Source organism: Haliotis cracherodii, unplaced genomic scaffold (genome assembly GCF_022045235.1).
Source record: "Haliotis cracherodii isolate W230 unplaced genomic scaffold, xgHalCrac1.p SCAF_16, whole genome shotgun sequence".
NCBI classification, from domain to species: Eukaryota; Metazoa; Mollusca; class Gastropoda; order Lepetellida; family Haliotidae; genus Haliotis; species Haliotis cracherodii.
Window position 1 is genome coordinate 26,732,759 of NW_027266271.1, and position 24,753 is coordinate 26,757,511.

A 24,753-nucleotide genomic window follows, 5' to 3' on the forward strand; every position below is an offset into this window, starting at 1 on the left:
CCCGGGTTCGATTCCGCTGTGATATTGCTGGAATATTGCTAAAAGCGGCGTAAAACCAAACTCAATCACCCAATGTATATAAGAAGGAACACATTCAGTATATTTTATTTCTGTTTAATGTTTCAACGTGGAATTCGCAAGCTCGAAAAGTCCTTTCACCAATCGTTGACATATTTATGAATGTGCGGTCGAAGGTGAGTGTGATTGCGACTGTGTGAGTGTCCGTGGTTGTGTGTACAGGTGTTGGAGGTTGAGAGCGTGCGTGCTTGCGTTTGTACATGAGTGCGAGGTTGAGAGTGAGTGCGTGTGCCTGTTTGTGTGTACTAATCGACGTTTGATAGGTATACTGGTATATTTCAGTCTATTTACATAATAGTAATTTGTCCTTTGTCATGAAATATTATGCAATGTGTCAGTCTAGTTTAATGTCTTGCATTTTATGTCTCACACCCTATATAAAAAAATCTGAATTCAGCAAAATGGAGGTAAATGGTATAACATAATAGAATAAGAATACAGCGAATTACTAAATCCAGTATTGTAAGAACATATATCAAGCAAATAAACACGCCATTAGTCGAGGATTAGTCAAAGATTAGTCCCTGTATACAGCCTTATGTGTTCATTAAGGGTCAACGTCAATGTCTGTTTATCCAGGGTCAACGTCGTATAACTATGTCTGTTTTTCAAGGGTTAACGTCAACACGTCATTGGCCGAGCATGAAAGGAGCCAGAAAACCAAACGCGTCATTAGCCGGGCATTAAAGGAGCTGGAAAGCCATACACGTCATTGGTCGGGCATTGAAGAAGCCGGAAAGCCATACACGTCATTGGTCGGGCATTGAAGAAGCCGGAAAGCCATACACGTCATTGGTCGGGCATTGAAGAAGCCGGAAAGCCATACACGTCATTGGCCGGGCAGTGAAGGAGCCGGAAAGCCATACACGTCATTGGCCGGGGGTTAAAGGAGCCAGAAAGCCATATACGTCATTGGTCGGGCATTAAAGAAGCCGGAAAGCCATACACGTCATTGGCCGGGCATTAAAGGAGCCAGAAAGCCATACACGTCATTGGTCGGGCATTGAAGGAGCCGGAAAGCCATACACGTCATTGGTCGGGCATTAAAGAAGCCAGAAAGCCATACACGTCATTGGTCGGGCATTGAAGAGGCCAGAAAGCCATTCACGTCATTGGCCGGGCAGTGAAGGAGCCGGAAAGCCATACACGTCATTGGCCGGGCAGTGAAGGAGCCGGAAAGCCATACACGTCATTGGCCGGGCAGTGAAGGAGCCAGAAAGCCATACACGTCATTGGCCGGGGGTTAAAGGAGCCAGAAAGCCATATACGTCATTGGTCGGGCATTGAAGAAGCCGGAAAGCCATACACGTCATTGGTCGGGCATAAAAGGAGCCAGAAAGCCATACAGTCATTGGTCGGGCATTGAAGGAGCCGGAAAGCCATACTCGTCATTGGTTTGGCATTAAAGAAGCCAGAAAGCCATACACGTCATTGGTCGGGCATTAAAGGAGCCGGAAAGCCATACACGTCATTTTCGTCAAAAGACTACTCGCCAGAGTTAAACTAATGTGTTTGAAATTTATAAGTTTGAAATTGCCTCAACAAATAAAGTTTAGTCAAGTGGTCATAATGAAGAACATGGGATTACATCATTGGTCACTTGCGGGACCTTTATGGAGTAGTTAGAGAGGTTACCGTTAAACCACAATCAGTTCCCTATTTTGTTCCTCGGAATGGTTGTTATCGGAATTTATTAAGCATAGCTACATGAACTGTGACAGTATTTTCACTTGGCAGACACCTAAACAGTAGTTAATATTTTCTCTAGGTAAAAACCGCAACTCCGTCCTCCCTCACTGCATGTGGAACAAGATAAAGGGATAAGCACAGCAATTATGTAAAATGTACACCGGTTGCTTCAGGAAGGCCGGTCTTATCTAGGGAATGCAGCTTTAACATCATGTCAACGAAAACATCTTTAGAAATGTACATACATAATGAAATCAGTAGTGTAAAAGTACATATTTCTCTATCTCCATTCTTTCACTTTAATCATTTAATGTGGTAATTGAAAATAAGCATACATGAAAGTCGCGACTAACGGCAGGAAGGGCATGTCATCGTATCCCATTTGCGTGGATCGGTATATATTTTCATGGGAATACGATATGTTTAAACTAAACTAAAAACGGCCACAAAATCCATCTTTACATTCGTGCATTGTGTTACTGTCTTCTACAGATCTTGCTCTTCAATTGCTTTTCGATCAGCGGAATTTCACTTTCAGCTCGATCGGCTTCTTTGGTGCCAAAACATCAAATGCCTTGAAATCCGTCAACACGTCCTGTAACAGAGTGATTCACAGTTACTACAAATCATCCTTACAAAATTGATGTCAAACGGAAAATTATATAAAATTGTTTTTTAAACTTTAAATCTTTAAAAATCCAACACGTGTCAATCTTCAGCCCATCTAAAAACACCCATACGCATTTAATCTTCAGACAGAAATAGAGGAATCATGAAATGTGTCCATCTAAAAAATGATAAATAAATAAATGATCAGATGTATTTTGCGTTATTGTAACGCTGCATGCATTGAGCCTGGTAATCCTTTATATGTAAATCTGTCTCAGTCCGTTGTGACGTGATGATCGCCGGACCGGTGGTCAGTGATAGTTTGCATTGAGCGTTTTCTGAACATCAAAATGTTTTTCCTATATTAACGTTTCTAGTTGAACACCTCCAGTAACAGTTTGGTGTTTATACCATGCAAGTGTTATAGGCTCATCACGTGTAATCCTACCGGGGTATCAGCCAGTCGGACAAAGTGGAGTTTCTTGAGCAGGTGAGCCAGTGCGATCTTGACCTCCACCAGGGCAAGCCTCATTCCCACACACTGACGTGGGCCCTGACCGAACGGCAAATAATACATCGGGTTGATTTCCGATTTCTTCTCCCATCTGTAAATATACATCATATCACATATTGTTTTTGACAGCGTGCCGTTTGGATTCAGATGTACAAATGATACATTTCAGTAACCAATGCAACGAAATTGGGGAAACATGATGAAACTGGAAGAGATGTTATAACTGACGGGACCATACCTGATCTTATATTATAGCTAAAATGGATAGAATTATCATTTAACCGCCCGCACGTTATCAGAAATGAGCGGGCCACTGTAACTTGATAATGCACTCATATTGCTTGACGACGGGCCATTATCAAGCCCGTTGTTGGGTGACGTCACGTATTATAGTGACGTCATCTGGTTTGTTCTATGACGTTTCCATATTTGTTAAATTCGGTCAGTAACATTGGTGTCGATTGCAGTAAATGTTTCAAAACCGATATTGTTGTTTCTTTTTATTTGATAACAAATTCTATCCATTTTAGCTAAAAAACGGTAACGCTCTTTTTTAGGGCATTATCATTTGCAGAAGCCCTAGGTCTATTCAACTGCCCTCCTTCGTCAGGCAGTTAATGGAAGACCTCGGGCTTCTGCAAATAATAATGCCCTGAAAAATAGCGTTACCCTTATATAATGTACACATCTAAATGGGAAAAACGTAAGATTGTAAGCTTCATGTTGGCCATAGGTAAAATCGTGATCCAGTAAGTTGTGTCTCACAGTCCTGGGCCCACTTGCACAAAGCGATCTTAGCGCTGCGACTATTGTAAGCCAATGTTAAAGTATGGGAGTTACGATCATCTTAGCGCTAAGATCGCTTTGTGGAAGTGGATCCCGGAATCGTGTTGACGGTTGGTTTGATTACCTTTTTGCCTCGCGCTCGAAGGGAAGTTTGTTTTGACGACGAGCGCAAGTTTTGAATGCACTTGGCATTACTTTGAAACTCTGCACCTATCATGGTCATACCAACCAACTTTTAACAAAATGTAAAAGATCGCGAGATGTAGATATTATTTGCTGTTTATAATTTCCTGTAGAGCTAATAAAGGTGAAACCTTTCAGGTTTGAACTTCAAGGGTTCTGGATAAATGTCAGGGTTCCTGTGCATTTTGACAACGGGGATGTTGATGTAGACACCCTTTGGAAACGTCCATCCTTTGATCGTTGTTGTTTCAGACACGTAGCGATCCACACTGCAAACACAATAGACATATCAGAAATTGGTGATTCTGGGGAGAATGGTGTGAGATGGAGCACTGAACATAGTAAAGGCGAGCATGGTTTGAGATGGGGCACTGAACATAGTAAAGGCGAGCATGGTTTGAGATGGAGCACTGAACATAGTAAAGGCGAGCATGGTTTGAGATGGGGCACTGAACATAGTAAAGGCGAGCATGGTTTGAGATGGGGCACTGAACATAGTAAAGGCGAGCATGGTTTGAGATGGAGCACTGAACAGAGTAAAGGCGAGAATGGTTTGGGATGGAACACTGAACATAGTAAAGGCGAGCATGGTTTGAGATGGAGCACTGAACATAGTAAAGGCGTGCATGGTTTGAGATGGGGCACTGAACATAGTAAAGGCGAGCATGGTTTGAGATGGGGCACTGAACATAGTAAAGGCGAGCATGGTTTGAGATGGAGCACTGAACAGAGTAAAGGCGAGAATGGTTTGGGATGGAACACTGAACATAGTAAAGGCGAGCATGGTTTGAGATGGGGCACTGAACATAGTAAAGGCGAGCATGGTTTGAGATGGGGCACTGAACATAGTAAAGGCGAGCATGGTTTGGGATGGGGCACTGAACATAGTAAAGGCGAGCATGGTTTGAGATGGGGCACTGAACATAGTAAAGGCGAGCATGGTTTGAGATGGGGCACTGAACATAGTAAAGGCGAGCATGGTTTGAGATGGGGCACTGAACATAGTAAAGGCGAGCATGGTTTGAGATGGAGCACTGAACAGAGTAAAGGCGAGAATGGTTTGGGATGGAACACTGAACATAGTAAAGGCGAGCATGGTTTGAGATGGGGCACTGAACATAGTAAAGGCATGCATGGTTTGAGATGGGGCACTGAACATAGTAAAGGCGAGCATGGTTTGGGATGGGGCACTGAACATAGTAAAGGCGAGCATGGTTTGAGATGGGGCACTGAACATAGTAAAGGCGAGCATGGTTTGGGATGGGGCACTGAACATAGTAAAGGCGAGCATGGTTTGAGATGGGGCACTGAACATAGTAAAGGCGAGCATGGTTTGAGATGGGGCACTGAACATAGTAAAGGCGAGCATGGTTTGAGATGGGGCACTGAACATAGTAAAGGCGAGCATGGTTTGAGATGGAGCACTGAACAGAGTAAAGGCGAGAATGGTTTGAGATGGAACACTGAACATAGTAAAGGCGAGCATGGTTTGAGATGGGGCACTGAACATAGTAAAGGCGAGCATGGTTTGAGATGGGGCACTGCACATAGTAAAGGCGAGCATGGTTTGAGATGGGGCACTGCACATAGTAAAGGCGAGCATGGTTTGAGATGGGGCACTGCACATAGTAAAGGCGAGCATGGTTTGAGATGGAGCACTGAACAGAGTAAAGGCGAGAATGGTTTGAGATGGAACACTGAACATAGTAAAGGCGAGCATGGTTTGAGATGGGGCACTGAACATAGTAAAGGCGAGCATGGTTTGAGATGGGGCACTGAACATAGTAAAGGCGAGCATGGTTTGAGATGGAGCACTGAACAGAGTAAAGGCGAGAATGGTTTGAGATGGAACACTGAACATAGTAAAGGCGAGCATGGTTTGAGATGGGGCACTGAACATAGTAAAGGCGAGCATGGTTTGAGATGGGGCACTGCACATAGTAAAGGCGAGCATGGTTTGAGATGGGGCACTGCACATAGTAAAGGCGAGCATGGTTTGAGATGGGGCACTGCACATAGTAAAGGCGAGCATGGTTTGAGATGGAGCACTGAACAGAGTAAAGGCGAGAATGGTTTGAGATGGAACACTGAACATAGTAAAGGCGAGCATGGTTTGAGATGGGGCACTGAACATAGTAAAGGCGAGCATGGTTTGAGATGGGGCACTGCACATAGTAAAGGCGAGCATGGTTTGAGATGGGGCACTGCACATAGTAAAGGCGAGCATGGTTTGAGATGGGGCACTGCACATAGTAAAGGCGAGCATGGTTTGGGATGGAGCACTGCACATAGTAAAGGCGAGCATGGTTTGAGATCGAGTACTGAACATAGTAAAGGCGTGCATGGTTTGAGATCGAGTACTGAGCATAGTAAAGGCGAGCATGGTTTAAGATGGGGCACTGAACAAAGTAAAGGCGAGCATGGTTTGAGATGGGGCACTGAACATAGTAAAGGCGAGCATGGTTTGAGATGGGGCACTGAACATAGTAAAGGCGAGCATGGTTTGAGATGGGGCACTGAACATAGTATAGGCGAGCATGGTTTGAGATGTGGCACTGAACATAGTGAAGGCGAGCATGGTTTGAGATCGAGTACTGAACATAGTAAAGGCGTGCATGGTTTGAGATCGAGTACTGAGCATAGTAAAGGCGAGCATGGTTTGGGATGGGGCACTGAACATAGTAAAGGCGTGCATGGTTTGAGATGGGGCACTGAACATAGTAAAGGCGTGCATGGTTTGAGATGTGGCACTGAACATAGTAAAGGCGAGGATGGTTTGAGATGTGGCACTGCACATAGTAAAAGATCAACATCACATATTTTTGATTCACAACTGAAAACTTTCTTAAAGAACGCCAGCATTACTACAAGACACGAGTTAAAAGTTATTATATTTCACTCTGGATATATCATATTTTGTCGGAAGAAACTGTGGTTTTAGCGAATTCGAACGGCAAAGCAGGGAACAACTTACTCCGGGACAATTGGGTACAGTCTCAGCGTCTCTGTGACCACGAGATCCATGTACACCAATTCATGGATGCTGTCATAGTCCGGGTCTTTCTGAAAAATATAGAGTAAGCATTGAAGTATCTGGGTAATATCAGTCTATTAAGTTCATCTGTTTGGAGCCCTTGTCAGTTTGTGATGCCCATGACCTTTCTACCAGGTAGTTTCAAACCTTCATTACTTACAGGCCATATTGAACATTCTACTTCCAAATTTCATTTGGATATTTTATCTTGACGGTTAACTGATGATAACATAAAGGCAAGAAATGATGACATAACACACATAAGCGAGACTTACATCCCCAAGGACTGAATCTATCTCTTCAGACAGCTTCTGCTGAATGTCGGGGTGAGTTGCCAGGACGTATGCAAGGAACTGGAGGGTGCTCGCCGTAGTTTCGTATCCGGCCAGAAAGAAGACGAATGCTTGGCCAATAACTTCATCGGTTGACATTTCTAGAAAAAGGTGTAAGAAATAAAAGCCGTAAGGACATAAATATAATTCTGAACAGACGGCAGTACATATTGAAACAACCTAAAACATGCACTTTCAATTCAGCAGATTAACAATAAGTAAATGCCAATAGTTCATATATGAGGTACACATTAAATGCACCACCGCCTATGTAAACAGGCATACGAGGGTTGATTTGTTAGTTCTGAACCAAGCGTAGAAAGAATTGTGTAATAGTGACATCATATGATGTCATGGAGGTATATCCACAAACGCTTGAGTCAAATGAGGAACTGGTTTCCCTGTGGCACGTCAGTGGAATACGTAGGGGTTTGTAACCTTGGAACATGGACAGTCTTGCGGAACGTGCATCGATCAAGTACTTGCAGATTGTTGTTTAGACTCCGACTGGAAGTGGTGAGCCATGTTCATAAGGTGTTATCAGGTAAAAAACAACACATCCAAGCAAAGGTAAGAAATAGACCAAAAGGAATGGTGTGTCTCTTTCCACACAGGGCACTTGAAAAATACTACATGACCCGGATTCCATTCCAGAGTTCGCCTTTTCACAGCATTCATATTATTTCCTTCTAATTCAAAATATTAGTTGATACACATGACATACTTGGATCTGAACTAGCTATCACTAACTTGCAATGCATTCACCATTCTGTATTGTTCACAAAACATTTTTAACAATAACTGGACCTAGTTGTTAGTTATCCCTACACCTTAACACGCCAAAAATATACAGATTCGTGACGATCAAGGCCATGTACATACTCTTATGTGATTGGTCAGTGTTTCCGTCTTGCTTGGCGTCATTCTCAGCGTTCAGCAGCAGCTGGAGGAAGTCCCCCCTCCGCTGTAAGGGATGAAGAAGGAAAGTCAGCAACTGCGTTGCCATTGTAAGTAACGTATGAAGGATGACCAGTACGTTAGATGGACATAAAGCCACAGTCGCATGAAAATGGTACTCTCTGTGACAACAATTAAATGCGAATCCGAGCGTTATTTGATAACGGCAGTATCTTTATGTCCCAATTTCCAAATGTAAAAAACCCAAAATATCTTAATTATATTTTCGCCCTCGTCTCAAGTCGCCGTTTTGAACACGAGTTTCCCCTTACTTACAGCTAAGCAAAATGTTTATTTTTTCCGTAGTTCATACAAATGTAAACAATACTATGCTAATTTTACATGAGTTTTCTGCGTTGTATAGGTCAGGTGTTCCAAAGTTGGGAAATATTAAAGCTGACTGTTCGTTTCCTGACAAATAGGATAAAATTGCCACAAGTCTTCAGAATGTGAAATGTATCTTCTCAGAATTGCTCATGAATAGATGATTAGGATGTCTCAGCATTAGTAGTGTATCATATTCACATCGGATTTCCGGAAGTAGATGGGTTCATGTCTACCTACCCGTCGATCAGCCTCTGGTTCTTCCCTCCTTTGTTTGATGATATCTTTCACACTGTTCTCAAAAAATGCCTTGGATGAGCGCGGTAAAGTTGAAAACCCTAGTTTTGCAAGTACCGGTTGTAAACAAGGGAAAACCACTGAAATTGAGTGAAAAACTGTGTGACTACGAATACTATGTCAGTTAAAGCATTGGTTTCAGCTAAATAGGAAATAACAGCCGAACATGGTCGTAGACATTGTAGAAGTATACAATGCCAGGCAAACTACAATTCTACTACTTAAAATTAAATTGGGATTTTCTTGAACGTTAAATGAAGGGGCTGTCGTGTAGCCTAGTTGCTGAAGCGTTCACTCGTCACTTCGACGATCCGGGTTCGAATCCCGACATGGGTACAATGTTTGAAGCCAATTTTTGGTGTCCCCCACCGTGATATTGCTGGAATATTGCTAAAAGCAGTGTAAAACCATACTCACTCACTTACTTGTTAAATCAATTAGGCAAAATATGTCTTCAGTGCAATTATTTTCGAAAACTCACATGCGATGAACAGGATGGGGTTTCCGATAACATTATTATCAAATATGTTCTTGGCTGCTTTCAGAAAACCGCTCTCAGTGCCATTTTGGGAGTCGGTGTCGATGCCAAAAGCAGTGCTGGCGATGGAGTCCATGGTAAAAGCACCAAAGTATCTGAAACAGCAATGTACACAATGACATACGTGGTACTGAAGTGGTTGAAATAGTGACCCTTAGCCAAACGGCTGCGTGAGGCGAGTCGACAAGTTCTCGAAAGTCAGGGTTGCGAAATTGGTTGTTCTATCATTTGTGGAAGACATGGAAGACGAATGAAAATCTCCCTCAATTGTTCAACACAAATAATAGTACAATACTTGCTGAGCATTATCGACTATCAAATGTATGTGGAGTGTGTGTGTGTGTGTGTGTGTGTGTGTGTGTGTGCGTGTGCGTGTGCGTGTGCGTATGTGCTTGCAAACGCTAAACGCGTACAAATGGCTGAATCTGTAGTCACACAAACTGATAATAATATTTTACATTTGATATTGTAAGTCTAGATACATTATTATACATGTGGTTAATAGCATTAAGGGGACAAGTTGGTAGAGAGTGTATTATGGTGCATTGCACAGTAAAACCATTATAAAAGTTATTAATGAAATCAGTTTGTTTTAGTAGAAATTAGAGGTTTTCAGGAAACGAGTAAGTCTTTGACCCATGCTGGTTTTCTTGACAGATGTATACAAAAATTGTATAAACATATGTATTTTATCGTGTCAGAAGTAAATTGTTAATGTAAGACAGCAAAATAGAGCAATACGGCTCTGCAGCTCACCTGAATTATGAGGAAATATATCAGGTCATGTTTAAAATCGGATGGAAATTATACGAGCGTGTCAGGCAAGAAACAAACACCTGTTTTACCTGTGGGGTACGACACGCTTTACCTTTTCACCAACACCGGGTGTTATGATTTTCAGTGATCCATTCATTTATTTTGCCTCATTGAAATGTGCTTCGGCAGATAATGGAGACTAATATTCTCTGACGTTAACGTTTTATGATTGAGACACCGCAGCTTGGATCATTGTTACAAAGTTTCAGCTTTAAAGGCCTCGTAGTTCAGAGAGATATGAAACAATGAGGCCATATGGGTACTCGAAGGTCAAAGGTCGTTTCTTGATAAATGATCAAACATTTCTTAACATTTCTGATACATTTCATGCCAGTGTTTTAAATTTGACACTTCTATCAGGTCAAATCTGGCCATTGTACCCCCTTGTCCTTTATCGTTTTTTAAGGACATTTCCTGTGTAGAAATAACATTCATTAAAATTCTCTCGTTTTTTGTTTACAAGTACATTTAAGTGTAGCGATTTCAAAAATGAATTAATTCAATTGGCATGAAATCATCGACGTTAAATATCAACATATTTTGAAAATTCTTCAAACTTTAGTTGTAAATTATAGGCGTCACCAGCCAAAAAACAAAGACCTTTAGTTGTGGTGCTCCACTTTTGTTATTGTACGAAATAACAACAGCGAGAAATACGTTTTGTGTTCGTTGATTATATCCTAAATAAATTGGATATATCAATAACGAAATTAAGAAGCATGGCATTATGTCACGCTTATGCCTGCATGCTTACCTTTGTGTGTATATATTTGAACATGACTATTGATAAAAACAGATAGCCACTAGCAGTTGTGTCAAACTGACCCTGTATACATCGGACTTGATCACTGTCTTGAGTTCTGAATATCTTCTGTTCGATGAAAGATATCATAACTGAGATATTATTCCCTTACTTATACCGTTCTTAACTGAATGGGCTTACAATAGAATCTGCATTTAGCAGACATTCCGATTCATATGCTTAAAGAAACAGGTCCGGAAGAAGGGGAGCACAATTGGTGTCCATGGGATGTCTTTCCCCAAAACTTCACATAGCCGTGATCATTCCACGTAGTGTTTCTCAGTACACAGATGACATTTGCTTTCAGATTTGATTCAGTTTAGTCACATGACACTAAACATTCCACGAGCGCATTGTGGGACTGAGCATTGTGGAACACGTGAAATAACCGGAGTCATGTTTTTCTGACTGGTGTGGGACTTCCGTTGTAAAAATTGAAACTAATGCAAGGGCGGATTCAGCATTTGTAAAATGAAGGGGTCCCTTATATCAAAATCCTCTCTCACATATTTTACTGCCTACAACATAACGCCCCTAACCCATCCCCCCCCCCCCCCCCCCCCCCCCCCGCCTTAGTAATGTTATCACCGTTAATGTCAGCAGACTACAGCAACGGCAAGCCATGAAGTGGAGGGGTCTTCGAGTTGGATGCTCTGTGGGATATTAACGTGAATCGACGGTTTGTGGTGACGTGACGTGAGATGAAATGGCACCGACGTGGGAAGAATAATTCATTTCCGGATTCGAAAGGGTGCGCGGAAGGAAAGCATCAATTTCTTGGATTTCGTTTAACAAGGTAGAGTTTTAACTAATAACGGGGCAGTTGTCACTTTTAAGTTTTGTTTGATACATCCGGGGCGGTTTTTCCTTCTCCCAATCCATAACACCATGATGTGTTTTATCAGACTCATTGTAAGCAACAATTTTACCGATAGATAAATTTTGATTGACAGAACAAGTACAGACGTCGTCTTAGAATTCTCTTTCGTGAAGATGTTAGTGTGCACGGCTGTCCGTGTAAACGAGTTGATTATAACCGAATAAGATACAGTGGACGTTATCACTTTCTGTTTGGCGTAAGACATTCATTTACAATTTTACGCCAATGCGATGTTTACAAAGTAAAAACTTCTGTCAATGTCGTAAAAAGACACATCGAATGGTATTTATGAGGCAACTAAACTTTTAATGTTAATAGGCAGAATGTAGTGATTGAGACATTAACTCTTTAATATGTTTCACAGATCGTAGTAAAACACAGAAGTGGGGATGTCGTTTATTAATGAATTCAAATCATGTTGCGTGGATGATTAAAACATTGCGTAGGATCTGTACTTGCGGCGTACAGATTAATGTCTTACTTTTTCACGACTACAGTCTCTCCTGACTCAGCAACGGCAGCAAGATTCTCCGTTAGTTTTCCAGCACATGTGTTAAGTCCCTCACACATCTGACACAAAATAGATTTAAACTGTAAACCCAACGCAAAAGTCCATCGTATTACGCATACAGCCTTACACAGTCAGACTATAAAGACGAATTTTACGCACTATGGAATTTAGCTTCACACATAACAATGAAACAGACACAGCTGTAGTGCAAGCTGAAGGATTCCAAACAGACTTAGTTACAGAAACATCCTTTAGGCTAAGGTAAGTTCGGGATTTGGAACTTAAGTCATTGCATGGTGAATGAGTCTAAGATATGTTTTGATAGGGGCACGGGTAGTTTTGTCGTCTAAGACACCCCTATTTGCTGTGCAGCGTTGCATCGTTTGGGCGTGCCGGAAACTTATGATGGTGGGCCGGGTTATGTGTTTAGGCTTAGCACCAGACCCAGCATCAGTTCTTGGGTGGTAATACCTGTGGTAAATCATATGTTTCCACAAATACAGAATCCTTGCAACTGTTGTAATAATATATAAGTACTTATTTAACTGTTTTCTTGAATTCCACAGTTCAACACACTGACATAAAATTATGATGTGCAGTACAAGTGTATGGACGCTATAAAACACACATGCTTTGAAACATCAGTCAAACGATATCAACATTTTTCTTGAATACTTTTAAATCAAGAAAATAAACAGTAAGTGCCCGGACACTGGATCTGTGTACCGCTGCGATAAATGTGTCACAAAGTATAGCACCGTTGACTGTTGTCTAATTAAAGATTGACGGCGCATTTCATCTCGCCTCAACCGTGACAAAACTGGATCAAGTTTCACTCGCCTTGCACATCCCTATTCAGAAATCAGTCGTTACTGAAAGCGTTCGTTGAATATCCTCGCCAGTAAGTGTGACACTTTTGACAGTTCTTGACCTTGTGTCATCAACTGATACATAAACTAGTGACTCGTTGTGACGTACCCGTCTGAGCTTGACACCGCTGAAGGTTGGGCTTATGATGTTTCGTAGTCTCCTCCATGTTTCCCCCCTCGAATTGAAAAGATTGGTGGAGAAGGGGAAGTCATTCAGTTCAAAAACCTGGAAATATAAAAAATATATAATTTATTTATAGACTACAGGTAGCTACAACCTGGCACATGAACAAGTATTACCTTGTTGCCTGTGGCACGGGTGGAAAGAAACCTATCATTGTGAGTTCGATTCCCGGTACACACTGATCATGATTCTAGGTCAGCGCCAGACTCTTGGGTTTCACCTAAGAGGTAAACGTCTGCATCACTCTGGTCTTTTCTCCCCATCAATCTGACACGCCCTGGTGTGGCTGACATACTGTTCAAAACGGCGTTAAACCAGCTCACTCACTTACCCTTACCCGAGGAGCATCCATCAAATAGAAAAAAAAGGAATTTGGAAGTCCGCGTAAAGTCTTTAACACATTGCATAATTATTCCTTTCTTCTCGTTTATTTTTAAGCTGATGCTCTTCTTGAATAGCCAAAGTTAGTTGCTGTATATGCCGAACAAGTCATTATCTGTTATGTAAAATCTTCTATATTTAAATTGGTCGTATACAAAGTTGCCCTTGGACCTTTTCAATTTGTTTTGGAATTTGGCCCCGAATGTCTGCCACTTACCAGTCTGTCAGTGAAGTTCTTGAAGTCTTTTATCAGAACCTCCTTAATGATGTCGACGTCAAACACATTCACCATAGGAAAGCCTCCCAACCACACTCTGAAATAATCATCAATGCCATGTCATTTGACTTAGTATCTACCAATTTAAACCTCTTTTAAGGAAGTTTATAACGAGAAGAACCAGTTTGATTATCTACCGAAACAGATTCATTTTGGCGTCATGGTCAAAATAGCTGCGAAAATGATGTGAATGGACTACAGAACCCTCATTATATATTAAAACCTGTGGCAATGATCAATAACTAGAATGAAAGAAGAAGTATTGATTACCATTACATTTTTATGTCCCATGGACTATACAGCTGACTGCCCACCACTATAATATCAATGCCACCTCTATACACAATGGAAAAAACAAAGAGGAACTGTAGATTCTAGTTGACGAATTTATATACAGTCAGTTCATATACAGTGTTAGTCAAACAAATGATATAATACCCAAATACGTCTCCATACTTCTTGCCAAGCTTGTTCTCAAGATCTAAACCCTGAAACATATGTTTAGATGACAATATAACAATGGCAATGAACCGTCTATAAACAAGAATGTACATCACAGTAGACTCAAAGTATGGACAACATTTCTGTACTTTACTGTACTTTACTGTAATAGCGACGTTTAAAGTTTGACAACGGTGATCTGTACCGAAACGTCGCTATTACAGTAACATAATGAAGTTGTTATCCATAAATTGTGTCTACTTTGTCACCCGTCAACTTCGTATATGCATAATAAAACTAAACACGTTAATTTTCCATCAATTGACCAATGCTTTTACACTTATAGGTGAGGTGAGGTGAAATGGGGTTTAACGTCGCGTCCAAGACTATTGCACTTATATAGCGACGTGCATGCACGTGTATGTGTGTGTGTGGCTGCTTGTACTAGTCCGGACTGATGCCGATTTATAGTGCTAGCACACTGAGATACCAGGCCGCAGTTTAACATGAATACCCCACTCAGACACAGTATACTGACTCCGAGCCGACCAGTCCTTGTTTTAGCCCTTAATGCCGAGCGCCAGACAGGGTAACAACATGTACCATCTTTTAAAGTCTTTTGGTATGACGCGGCTGGGGATAGAACCCCGGACCTTCCGCTCTCCGGGCGGACGCTCTACCATTAGACCACGGAGGCGGTCTTTTACACTAATAAACAATAGTTTGCTATCAACGTCAATGGACCAATCTACTGAATGGGTAAGTGCAGTGAATGCTTGTGAACAATGTACACACACACACACACACACTAATGAACGTCTTATGCAAATGTTCAAATATCAGTGTATATAAGTTTAACAATATGGTTTACTCATTCGTAGGAAATGACATCGAGATGCTGCACTGATCAATACGTATTCAGTCTGTAACGGCATTAGGCACATTGAAGTACATTCCTTATGAAGAGTATGATTTTCTGCTTGTTTGCGATCTGGCTGTAAAACCGTCAAGTTAGGCGGACATTGTCACGAGTTTGGAATTGAGTGTGCTGATGATAACCTGTTTAGGGACACTCACTTGGGATATCAAGGTTTGCAAGTCGTATGTTGTCTGGCTGTGTGTTTTCGTACCCTCCACATGAAATGTGGACGGGCTATCTACAGCTGCCTCAAGACAAATGTTTATATTGAAACCGGTGAAATGGACGACACGTTGATGACCTATTATAAAAGTCCGAATTACACACATAAAATGTCTCACTTTCACACATGGCATTAGTTTTTACAACGACTAGACCTGGACTTGAAATGGTCGCTAGACCGAAGAGCAGTGTCAGCGTCTAATTGCCTACATCTCTCATAGCGCGCCGAAGATCCCCGAGGTAGATATCTGGTTCCGGACCGGGAAAACCAGCGTCTTTCAGCAAGCGGAACCGCCATTTTCCATATCTGGAGAAAACATGAAGGATCAGCATCAGACTTTTGACATCAACAATGTTCTGATTGGAATGTGGAATACATCACAGGCTTCCAATCAACTCCGGATAAAATGGAGCTGGCTGTAGAGAAACTCGACTACAACACTTACTAAGTGAGTTTGTTGTTTTGGATTCGAACGCATTATCAGAGGTTTAAAAGATCTAATAAATCGAAACTTTTTAAAACATGTTGAATAGTCTTACAAGGTACATATTTAAACCAATAAATGTCATGTGTGATTTCATTGTTATGCAGGAAAAGTCCCTCTTTGTTTATTATTATTGTTCATGTTCATTGGCGTGTGCCGGCGTGTCCCATTTCCGACCTCAAATGGTTTGCTTGTACCAACGCCGTTAAAAGTTAGGCATCGCTCGCAGGACATCGCCGCTACGAAATTAGCATGTGCAGGAGCGTCCTTGTGTGATCTTAACCCATTTCAGACCTGGTCCATATTCGATTCCCCCAATGGTTTATTTGTACCAAGGCCGTCAAAACATAGGCACCTCCCGAAGGACATCGCCGCTACGAAATTGGCATGTGCAGGAGCGTCCTTGGGTCTTCTTAACCCATTTCCGACCTCGTCAATATTCGAATCCTCAAATGGTTTGCTTGTACCAACGCCGTTAAAAGTTAGGCATCGCTCGCAGGACATCGCCGCTACGAAATTAGCATATGCAGGAGCGTCCTTGTGTGATCTTAACCCATTTCAGACCTGGTCCATATTCGATTTCTCCAATGGTTTATTTGTACCAAGGCCGTCAAAACATAGGCACCTCCCGAAGGACATCGCCGCTACGAAATTGGCATGTGCAGGAGCGTCCTTGGGTCTTCTTAACCCATTTCCGACCTCGTCAATATTCGAATCCTCAAATGGTTTGCTTGTGCCAACGCCGTCAAAAGATAGTCACCGCTTGCGGACATTGCTGCTACGAAATTAGCGTGTGCCACGGTGTCCCGGGGTATTTTAAACCCATTTCCGATCTCCACCATGTTCGAATCCTCAAAGGTTTTGCTTGTGCCAACGCCGTAAAGATCGTCACCGCTTTCAGGACATCGCTGCTACGAAAGTGGCATGCGCCGGAGTGTCCTTCCCACGCCCTGCAAACGCTTTAACCACTAAGCCACCCCGCCGTCCACATAATAATATAGATGTCACAAATGCAATAATCTTAGTTCACATAAAGTTATTTAGTTACAGTTGCAAGGCTTGCAATCTAAATACTATGAAAAAACAAGTTAATATACACACTTGCCCGGCACCATTGGCAGATGTGTAGCTGACAGTGGACTCAGTGTGAGAGTAAAGTTTCAATATCACACACACGCGCGCACACATGCACGCTGGATGATGTAGAGGGGAATGTCCGAGTAACTCACTCACTCATTGAAAACAAATGGAGCGGGGGCCCCGCAGGAGCTGAGGCCCATTATTCTTTAGGAATGGAGATTTACGAGGATATTCACCGACTTAAAACACATCCCTACTTTTACACTTTAATATTATGTTGTGGAAAATATTTGAAAAATAAACCAGAACTCTTTGTTGTCTGTATTTATGCTGCGTGAGTCACGAGGAATGCGTTCTCTGCCGCTGTTACACGTGCGCCAAGCTCCGTCGCGAGCTGACATTTACAATGCATGGTTCACGGCTCTTCCTAAACTAGTATTTATCAATCGCTTGGACATTGTCAATACATGCTGACGGGAATAATAGGAAATAAAGAGCCCCGAACAAAGATTTATATATTACCTTATGTGTTTTTTCTCGTCAAAGGTTTATCAAATTGCTGTAAATATGAACATTGTTGTATGTAACCCGCTCGAACACAAACGTTTTTCATACTTTTTTTAGCTTTAGAGCATTATGCAAAATTATGAAAATATTTAATAGTTTATTTTACAATCCCGCTTGCGACACATGTTTTCGGAAAAAAATATGAAATTATTCACTTGTCAATAAATGTAAAACATAGTTCCGTCTATTCCAAGTGGAAATAAATCAAATGCTAGTTCAAGATAATGTACAGTTGACAAACAACTCTCCATTCCTGAAAAATAATGGAGCGTTCAAACAATAGGATGACGTCACAGATGTGTTTTAACTTGCGATTCAAGCTACAAAACCAAAGTCCCGTCACCCTACGTGAACCCCGCTTGTTACGCACACAGTCTTGGTATTATTACAATATGATCTCATGTATATTGAGGACGACATGTAAAAGTGTGTCGGGGCTCCTAGGGTTATCTCGCTATACGACTGCATGACTCATAAACACTTATAACCTGGCGTCTAGTGTACATTGTACCCGGGCCAACCTGGACACTTCGGCCTATCACCTGGGTGACTGTCGTACTGTCTGGGTTAAGGTGTGTGAGTTACGATAACCTTAGTGCTAAGATCGCTTTGTCCCACAGCACTGTAATGAATACATGTTACTTTAAGCTTGCCTCCAGTGCACATGTACCCGGGCCAACCTGGACACTCCGGCCTATCTCCCGGGTGGCGTTGTGCAAACAACCTCAGCGGTACGACTGTCGTACTGTCTGTGTTAAGATCGCTTTGTACCACAGCACTGTAATGAATACATGTTACTTTAACCTTGCCTCCGGTGCACATGTACCCGGGCCAACCTGGACACTCCGGCCTATCTCCCGGGTGGCGTTGTACAAACAACCTTAGCGGTACGACTGTCGTACTGTCTGTGTTAAGATGGGTAAGTTACGGTAACCTTAGCGCTTAGATCGCTTTGTACCACAGCACTCTAATGAACACATGTTACTACAACCTTGCCTCCAGTGCACATGTACCCGCTATGTGCTACACTCACCAAGCCACTATCGCAAAAGTAAACAGAGCGAACAAGATTTCTATAAACAGAAAGGTCCATACACTGTTTCCCTATCCTTATGCCACACCGATCGCATATGTTATACACTACTGAGTACAGACTTTAATAACAGCTTCATACTAGTTTGTTAAACATCTTTCTTACTTCAAATGTCAAAGAACCACTACCAACATACAAGGGCAATCAATAACAACGTAAACAAATCATACTGTAAGTGCTGTTCTCGATAGATCAGTCCAGAAGGAAATGGCTTCACTTACATGTAGACCAAGGCCAGGAATCCTGTGAGTAGAGTCAGGGGCAGTGTTAGATCAACACCCAGAAGCTCCATTGCGGTGAATATGTGGTGGCTAGCAGGTTGACAACAGTCCTCACGGCTGAGTAAATCCGAAGTCAGACCGACCTTCCGCTGGCTGTGAAGCCGTCCTGGCTCTGTCGACCGACCTTTAAGGGGTCGTCTCAAACCTTTAACTATGTATGTTATGAAAACAGTGTAAAGTCTGTGTACAAGTTCATGTGAAGTGAGATGGGATTTACTTTGCGTTCAAGATGGATCCACCTCTATGTAGCGACACGCATGCGTGTGTGTGTATGCTTGTACTAGTCCATATTCATGCCGGTTTCATAGCACTAGCACACTGTCATGTCATGCCGCAGTTTAAGACGGATGTTCAAATGAGGTACATTATAATCATGACTCCACTCCACTCCACGGGAACTACACAACGGAGGCGGCCCATATATCATCTGACTGTGGGAGGAAAGCCCGTAGCCGCGTGTATCATTGTATGCCGATGACAAGGTTTAAGACCTCATTAACCATTTGTTTGACGGGTCCAGGCTCGATCGTGTACACACCGTTTTGGCACCTCAATTTGGGACATTGGTTACCACTGCAATTTGTTATGAAGAGTTGCGTTCCTTACCTCTGATAGGTTTTAGAGTTCAAATGCCTCATTCGCCCAGGTTCTGATCTTTGGTCTGTTGGCACCACGCCCGTCCAAACAATGACGAATGCGACAATATTTCTGCCAGCACATAATAAACTATGTAATCACTTTAACCATTCAACTATCATAAATAACACACAATGATTGGACATTTTTGGCAGGTTATTATTTCTGCACAAGTAGTGGTCATGATGGTGCATGTATTGCAGGGGAAAAAGGGGGAACACACACACTCAAGAAAACGTGCCTTCACATGGGTATACCCATTTAGCTGCCTTCGTATTAAGTATCTCGGTGAAGCTCCGAGGTGGATGGCAATGGGCCTAATTTTCTTTAGGGGATGATTGATAAGTTCTGAGCCTCACATAGAAAAACATTGCCTGATAGTGAAATCGTTTGTCATTATATACTGAACAGCATTGAAAACGCACCAGCAATAAATCTTGAAATATTACAAAAACAACTTGAGCAATGATCGATTTTAATTAGAACAGACATAGAGGGATTATTAAGAAAGACGACAAAGGAAACAGGAATACGAACACAGTAATTACATTTACGTCATCAGTGTGAGGAAGACACATAGGGTTAAAATGAAAAGTCAATATCTGGTATGTCCGCAATTGGCAGCAACACAGGCGATGCAACGTCTTTTCACTGATCTAATAAGTATGCGAATAGTGTTCTGTGGGATAGCATTCCACTCTTGACGTAGTGTATCTTCAAGTTCTCTCAGGTTCCGTACTTGCGGACTACGTGAGAGGCGTTGACCCAGGTAATCCCATAGATGTTCAATTGGCGATAGATCGGGTGACAGGGCTGGCCATGGAAGCAGGGGCACATTAGGCTAGATACTGTTTTGAAACACGTGCCGCGTGCCTCTTGCATTATCTTGCTGGAAGGTGTGCATATCCTGGTGCTGATGAAAGAATGGGATGACGTGATTTGCCAATATGTTATTCCTGTAGTAAAGGGCATTAACTCTTCCACGACAAACATGGAGCTCTGTTCGATGGTTATGATTGATGCCGCCCCACACCATGAGACCCAGCCCCCCCCCCCCCCCCCCCCCCAAACACGTGCCGCGTGCTTCATCCAGAACGTCGTATATTACTCATTCAATTATATATTTTCATATGACATAAGCCCGGATAAAATACATCCATTTTCATGGTGGTGCGTTTTCAATGCTGTTCAGTATATGATGTCATATAGGTATATCCACAAACACGTGAGTCAGTTGAACAAATTGTTAGGTTGATAAAAGTAAGTAAATAAGCGGGGTTTTGTGACCTTTGGAAAACGAACACACTTGGGGAACTTGCAGTGACCAAGTACTTGCTGAAAAACAGCTTAATACCAAAAGCCATCCACGAAGATATGAGTTCAAAACAGAGTTTAGGCGTGGAAGGAAGTGCCTTGAAGACGACCCCGTCCTGGAAGGCCATTTACGACAGCAATACCAGAAATAATCCAGAGATTCCACGAGACAGTGATGACTAACCGGCGAATGACTGAGCAATCATATTGCCAGTTCAGTTGGCATTTCCAGGTAGAACGTACATTTCATTATCACAGAGGATCATCAGACAAATAAATGAATCAACATTTCCAAACGTTCTGACATCTGATCAAAAACGCACCAGACACAACATGTCTTGTGTTATTCTAGCTCTGTTTGAAGCTGACCCAGAAAGGTTCTTGCAACGATATGTGACTGTGGATGAAACCTGGTTTCACCACTTCCAGCCCAAGTGGTCCAACCAACAGTCAAAACAGTGGAAGCCTGTGTCATCCCAACCACCTCACAAAGGCAAAGCCTGTCCCATCAGCTGTAAACAGATATGGACTCTGTGTTCTGACATGTAGGGAAAGTCATCACTTGGGCGATCTTCCAAAAGGCCAGTTTATAAACGGAGCATTTTATGCCGCACTATTTGTGCAATTACTGTATGACGTGGGAAGCTGTTAAAAGAAGTGCACTTCCATAAGGACCTTGCACTTGAGTGCTACGATCTACGAGTGTTGCTTTGAACTCCTTCAGCACCCACTTTATGCTCATCACATTCCCATCTGTTCCCAAACGTAAAGGGAACTCTAGCAGGAATCCATGTTGACTCGAACGTTGACGTCATAGGAGCTGTGGTGAACATTTTGGACAGACACGAGACTTAGGAAACAAGGAAAGCGTCCCTCCAACATATTTGGTAGACGTTTATCAATGTGGGGAGGATTATGTGAGGCTGATAACTTATGAATCTCTTCCCTCTTCGGACACTCAATCGACTGCTTCTTCAATACAAATCATTTTGTCAATACTAACATAGGTTACCACATGTAGCATTGGAAACAGTTAGTGGAAGGTCAGGCCTTTACGTACTTAGGTGCCGCTTAGGGACAAACTCCAGAATGATGGAGTTCAGAGCTGAACGTCGCGATAAACTCAAAGCCATAAATATTTATGCTGTACCCGTCCTTTCATATTCTTTTGGTGTTGTTGTTTTGATGGAACAAGAATTTCAGGGTATTGACAAACTAACACGAATTATCATGTCAGACAATAGATCCCTCCACCCTCGCTCTTCACTCAATTGCTTATATTTACCAATCATAATTGGAGGACGTGGAGGCTGTTCATGATTGCCTTGTATGGTGCACTTTTGCACACATTTATTTGTCTGATGATCCTCTTGTGAGGCATGTCAAGACTCGTGATGAAAACAAGTCATTCCACAATTTTCTTACACGAGCCAATGATGAAGGACATAATGTCAATGTTGATTTTGTTGATAGGTCTGTATTGCTGGACGGTACAGAAATGAGTGTCAACCAAGTTATATTTCCACACCACACAGGCGTATGCTCTAAGCGTACACAAATTGCAGGACTGGCGATATCAGTTTACTATGAAAGCGCTTATAACCAGAACGGCAGAGTCAAAGGGGATAGCACTGGAAGTGATGTGTTTTAAGCTCAGACGTGTTGGTGCTGATTGCAGTATGATAGGGAGTGAGTTCCACGAGGAAGCGACAGCAACGCTGAAAGATCTGGAGCTGAAGGTCTCTTTGAATTTGAACCTTGAATTTGGAACATGAAGCAGGAATGAACCCATAGACAATGAGCACAGATGAACCAATCTGTAGCAATGTTTAACTATTTTCATATTTTATAAAAAATCCATTCTTGAACCGAAATTATAACAGTCACGAATGACAATACATTGTCAGCAGCAGCATATAACATATCCTTTATTACATATCAGTGCACTCACGAATGTCCAGTATTTGTCACTGTCCAATATCTTGAAACATGACTGTCTCTGTTCCAGAATCAGGGATAGTGTTGGCAGTTGGCAGGAAGTCGGTGTTTTTAGACAAATATCCCGTCCGCACTTGGAAAGTCAGGTCGTAAGCGGATATGTCTTCAGGTCTCAGATTCAAATCTGATGCATGGTTAAAGCTGATGTCTTACTCAGTTCACATACTGGCATTGTTTGATATGTCACTAACACCAAGTTCTTCAGCTGTCTGTTTTGCCCTCTGTCTGATTGTGGGTTATATAAGTTGCAGCAGCAGTATAAAACATATACTTTATTATATGTCAGTGCACTCACGAATGTCCAGTATTTGTCACTGTCCAATATCTTGAAACATGACTGTCTCTGTTCTATAAGTTGGAAGGAAGTCGGTGATTTCAGACAGATATCCCGTCCGCACTTGGACAGAGCTCGAATGGTTCTCGTGTCGCTATGATACAGCTACAGTCAGCTTTATTAATACGAACCAAAGCACCCTTGCTTTATTATTTGATGGTGAAGACATTTCTTCGAACAGAAGTGTACGTCATAGGGAAGGAACACTGTAGAACATTCAACTATCATATCGTGCCAACGTAACTATTATCGGAAGAAATAAGTAGTCCCAGAAAATGCTTGAAAAAATAATTATCTGTTGAACAATAACAGAACTTGTCTGCCACGAAACATGCATTGTTCAAGATGGGTGTTGTTTTGCCCCCCAAAACAATATAGGCTCATGAATGTAATTAAAAAAAATATTTGTTTTGCAGCTGCAGCTGAAGAATCATCTTTTTTTCCATACAAATAATTTCAAAACAAATGATTAAATGTTTCAACTGATTTATGGGTTTCTGTTCATTCATTACGAAACCCTTATTGTTCCTCTAGATGTACAATAGTTTAGGACTATTTTTTTCAGTATTTGTCATATACACCTTCTCTCGGGCCTGATTTTGTCATTCGTTTAAGCACCGCTGTTAATTGTAACACACATGTCTTCGTGCCCACACCACTGAAATGACTGTGGTCAAAGATTGCTGTTACTTGTAACCCATGTACCTTGCTACCCATATCACTGAACTGCCTGTGGTTAAACACCCCTGTTACTTGCAACATATATGTCTTGCTACCCTCACCACTGAACTGTCTGTAGTTAAACACCGCTGTTACTTGCAACACATATGCCTTGCTACCCTCACCACTGAACTGTCTGTAGTTAAACACCGCTGTTACTTGCAACATATATGTCTTGCTACCCTCACCACTGAACTGTCTGTAGTTAAACACCGCTGTTACTTGCAACATATATGTCTTGCTACCCTCACCACTGAACTGTCTGTAGTTAAACACCGCTGTTACGTGTAAGGATGTAGTATTGTTTACTTTTTCATCATTTCAAGTGACATTGGTCTCTTAACTGTATCATTAAAGATATATCACAGCCGTTTTAATCAGCACCATCAACCAATGTTTTACAACTGACTCCCATGATAGGATTTATCTTCCTGAAAGTGAAACAACCAACGTCCGAGAATTGTTATGATGTTCTATTACTGAATAGTTGTTTGAGGAATTAGCTGATAGTGACATTACAGAATAGTTGTTTGAGGAATTAGTTGATAGTGACATTACAGAATAGTTGTTTGAGGAATTAGTTGATAGTGACATTACAGAAT

General features: G+C 41.9%; 1 protein-coding gene across 1 annotated transcript; it reads right to left on the reverse strand.

Annotated features, from left to right (window-relative positions):
* Positions 1 to 1,717: 1,717 nt before the first annotated feature.
* Positions 1,718 to 19,379, reverse strand: LOC139464022 (cytochrome P450 3A24-like). The gene is made up of 14 exons (XM_071245534.1): positions 19,090 to 19,379; positions 15,854 to 15,950; positions 14,500 to 14,549; positions 14,002 to 14,098; positions 13,329 to 13,445; positions 12,321 to 12,409; positions 9,285 to 9,436; positions 8,747 to 8,883; positions 8,108 to 8,189; positions 7,169 to 7,326; positions 6,834 to 6,922; positions 3,991 to 4,128; positions 2,825 to 2,981; positions 1,718 to 2,362 (listed from the first exon to the last, which is right to left on the reverse strand). Exons 1-14 carry the CDS (start codon positions 19,158 to 19,160, stop codon positions 2,285 to 2,287), a joined length of 1,512 nt encoding a protein of 503 aa, XP_071101635.1. The 5' UTR covers positions 19,161 to 19,379; the 3' UTR covers positions 1,718 to 2,284.
* Between the last annotated feature and the right edge of the window lie 5,374 nt (positions 19,380 to 24,753).

Bases quoted from the DNA above. Each gene is read 5' to 3' on its own strand.
- LOC139464022 (XM_071245534.1), bottom strand. From the start codon at position 19,160: ATGGAGCTTCTGGGTGTTGATCTAACACTGCCCCTGACTCTACTCACA. The intron at 14,550-15,853 runs GTAGGCAATTAG...CATATGTTTCAG, and splicing joins TTCGGCGCGCTATGAGAGAT to GGTTTAGATCTTGAGAACAA. The intron at 8,190-8,746 runs GTAGGTAGACAT...CATCCCTTACAG, and splicing joins AACCAGAGGCTGATCGACGG to CGGAGGGGGGACTTCCTCCA.